The sequence below is a fragment of the Myotis davidii genome, unplaced genomic scaffold (assembly GCF_000327345.1).
Source record: "Myotis davidii unplaced genomic scaffold, ASM32734v1 scaffold295, whole genome shotgun sequence".
NCBI lineage: Eukaryota > Metazoa > Chordata > Mammalia > Chiroptera > Vespertilionidae > Myotis > Myotis davidii.
This window is the reverse complement of record NW_006286683.1, coordinates 17,673-21,516: the sequence shown is the minus strand read 5'-3', so window position 1 is coordinate 21,516 and position 3,844 is coordinate 17,673. Positions and strand designations below refer to the sequence as shown.

At 53.3% G+C, this 3,844-nt stretch overlaps 1 protein-coding gene across 1 annotated transcript in view; it reads left to right on the top strand.

The window, feature by feature from the left end:
- Positions 1-780, top strand: part of LOC102753749 (mitogen-activated protein kinase kinase kinase MLK4) — a 27,172-nt gene extending 26,392 nt beyond the window's left edge. Inside the window, exon 11 of the mRNA XM_015560583.1 lies at positions 8-780. Coding sequence (XP_015416069.1) covers positions 8-298 — 291 coding nt within the window. The 3' untranslated portion in view covers positions 299-780. The remainder of the gene's footprint in view (positions 1-7) is intronic.
- Positions 781-3,844: the final 3,064 nt, after the last annotated feature.

Below are 3,844 nucleotides of genomic sequence, written 5' to 3'. Positions count from 1 at the left end.
AAAACACAGAGCCTTCACCCCTGTGCCTCCCGCCTCCGCCCTCCCAGCCCCCGTGGACGCCCCCCAGGCCTTCCCGGGGAGGACAGAGCCCGCGCAGACCGACCCTGGCCTGGGCGGCGGGGCACCGACCCCTGGCTATCCCCTCGGAGCCCGGGACAGAACTAGGTCGCTCGGGCCCTCCTTGCTGGACGCCGACGTGCAGGGCCAGAGCCAGGACTGCACGCCGCCCCTGTGCCGGGTGAAGAGTGGGAGCGGCCGTCCGTCCGTCCACCAGCTGGAGAAGGAGTTCCTGTCTTAGTGCCTTATGTGATGCAAGCATTCCTCTCTCTTGTGAGGTGAACAATTAAAACACTGCGTCTGTCTTTGAGTTGTTCCATGCTACTGGGTCTCGCAGAGCGGCGGCCCCGTGCCTGCAGCGGTCATGGGTCCGAGAGGGACATGGACGTGAGCGCTGCAGGCCGGCCGTCTAAGGAGACGGTGTTGCCGCTGGATTCCTGCCTAGGGACGTGAAACACGCTCCAATGTGAGAGTGTGTGGCCACGCAGAACGCACAGCTCTGCTAGGGAGAGTTAGGGAAGCACAACGTTTAATTCCGCTGCTCTCATGTCTGCTGTCTGTGAGCTGACAGCACAGGAAGTGGTGGGTCACCCTGTCCCCTCCTTCCCTTTCTCCCTCTCCTTTCCTTTCTTCTCACCTTTCTTTCTCTCTCTAACTCTCTTTTGTGCAACAAAAAGCCAAGAAGAGGAATGTGCTATTAGTAAGTAAAGGTGCCTATCTTTTAAGAAATATATTTTTATTGATTTCAGAGAGGGAGAGAGAGAGAGAGAGAAACATCAATGATGAGAGAGAATCATGGATCGGCTGCCTCCTGCACGCCCCACACTGGGGATGGAACCCACAACCCGGGTATGTGCCCTGACCGGGAATCTAACTGTGACCTCCTGGTTCCTAGGTGGATGCTCAACCCCTGAGTGACGCCGGCCGGGCAAAGGTGTCTATTTTTTTAAAAAAATGGTAACCAGAATAGATACAAAATCCTATGTAAGGGACCTAGACCCAGCAGTAGGGTTATAATGGCTAAATACATCCAATTCTCACCTGAACTTTGCACTATTTCTCTCTTGGAGGAGAATCTACTGAATGTAACTTTCACATTGTACCCATTCGACGTCCAAAGCAGATGTGCACACGATCAGACCTTGGCATTGGGCTCCGCGCGATCTGTGAGCCTGAGACCTGCCTCCCCGGTCCTCCCCGTAGAGAGCGGGGCTTCCGGCTCCAGTAGCCAGGGGTTCCGCCCCCCAGAGCGGAAAGCCTTCTCCTTTTGTGGCAGAATCTTTAAAAACGGACACGCGTATCATTGCGTTGCACGCATTCAGGTCACGTCCTGTCATTTTTCTCTGTTTCAATGCATCGTTATCTGAATAACCCCGAATACAGTTGGAGAGAAACATTGCCAAGTGCGGAAACAGCAGCACGGTTAGGATTCAAGTGCTGTGTAGCTATTTCACAGTTCATTTCCTTCTGGATTTTCCCCTGAAGAAAACCACCTTGTGTTGTAAGATTCCTCGCAGCAGAATCTCAGGTGCTCCTTGCGCTGTGCTGTGTTACCTACCATCCCTTCTACGATGCGGCTTTACTTTAGGGTGGGTGTTGAATTAATACCTGGAAGAGGCATAGAGAAACCATGTGTTCAGTTGTGTTTCTACCAAAGTACTGGGGCACGGGGGTTGTGATGGGTGTCCATCTGTCTTGTCCCCGTCTCCCGGTCCTGTTCTTTTTTTCTAATATGTATTTTTAGTGACTTCAGAGAGGAAAGGAGAGAGAGAAACATCAGTGATGAGAGAGGATCACGGATCGGCTGCCTCCTGCACGGATCGGCTGTCTCGAGCCCACAACCCGGGCATGTGACCTTGACCGGGAATCGAACCGTGCCCTCCTGGTTCCTAGGTCCATGCTCAACCACTGAGCCACACCAGCCGGCTTCCTGGTCCCGTTTAGCTTGATTGTAGTCAACTCTGTTTTAATGACTCTAGAAGGGAAGCCATTTAAAGAGGTAATTACCAGAGACGCTTCACGCTGTCACGTCTCTGCAGATAGCTCTGTTCTCACTGGGATCTCTTCACATTGGCGATTCTCTACGTGCGTACTGAGCGGAAGCTGTTATTTATTTTCCTGTAGACCTGTAGCCCCCCGAAAGATAAATTAACCCGATTCCTGTTAGTCAACAATGAAGGTGCTCCCCCTGCCGAGACCCGAGGTCTGTGCGCTGTATTATGAAGCCTCGCGCGTGGAAAAGGTGTTTACACACGTTGTCTATTTTTTTAATAAACTTTTTTTCATGGCTAGTCTCCCTGCTCAGTGGCTCTGGTCGGATGACTGTAGTTTGTAACCGTTTTATTTGTATCCAACTAGAAAAGGTACGTTAATAAAGATCTCTGATGCTGAATAAGCTGGTATTTCTCCATCTTCTGGTCTCGGGGCTTCAAGGGGAACTGGGGTGCAGGTGTAGCTGAAACTCAGGGCTGGATGGTGCCAGCTGTGGTCAGCCTGGCCCCCAGGCAATACCTTTCATTGGGGACCGGCTGACGAGGGACGGGTTCTGGGAGCCCATCCCTTTATATTGATTTCAGAGAGGGAGGGAGAGAGAGATCAAAGCATCAATGATGAGAGAGTCATCGATTGGCTGCCTCTTGCACGCCCTCTTGGGGATCAAGCCCACAACCCGGGCATGTGCCCTTGACTGGAATCGAACCCGGGACCCTTCAGTCCACAGGCTGACGCTCTATCCACTGAGCCAAACCGGCTAGGCTATTTTGGAACATTTTGATGGTTCCTGATTCTTCAGGATCTCACATATGTGTGTGTGTGTATATATGTTTTATATGTGTAATATGCATACATATTGTTTATGAAGTCTTGTCTATAGATCTTACCTCTGCCTCTCTGATTACCTTTTCTTGGGCGCCCCACGGAGGCAGGGTACACAAACTCTGCCACATGTTGTGCAATCGCCTTTCCAGGAAAAGCACACCAATCCTCCCCACCATGGGGCGGCTTGCTGGCCCTCCTCCCTTCACAAGAAACACCCCTTGGCAAACAGTCCCTCTGGGAGTCGGCGGGTTGGGACCTTGTCACTCTTCATGTGTTAAAGAGAGAGAGCTCCGCCATGGGACATTTCCACGCTCCCCTGGGCTTTCGGTGCCTCTTGTGGAGGGTGCGGAGCGGGGCAGAAGCTTCTAGTAGGAATCTGAGGTGCCTGGCGCTGGACCCACCATGATGGGGACCCCAGGGCTCACTGTTGGGCTACCGGGGCCTGGACAGTGGGGCATAGCCAACAGCACAGGCACACAGACACACACTCTATTCCAGTCCACAAAGATACACACACTTCCACGCACACTCAGACACGTGCGCAAACACATGCACACACAAAAACGCTCTTGCAGATGTTCACACATGCACGTGTACACTCACAGACACACACACATACCTTTACACATGCATGCACACCCCATGTGCACATGTACATGCACACACCCACACGTATGTGTATACACATGCCCATGCACTCACACGAGTGTGGCCACGTGCACGCACATGCCCACACGTGAGCACACTCACAGACACACACGCTCCTGCACACACACGGGTGTGCACACAGACACACAATCTCACAGATGCACACACGGACACACTGTCAGGCATGCACGTGCACACACACACACTCACTCATCCACACGCGCATGCTCTCACCGCCCACCAGGGGCCAAACCGGTTCTCCCTCTGAACCCAGCGGAGCCGGAGGAGCCGCCCCCGCCCAGCCTGGCGCTGGCGGGGCCCG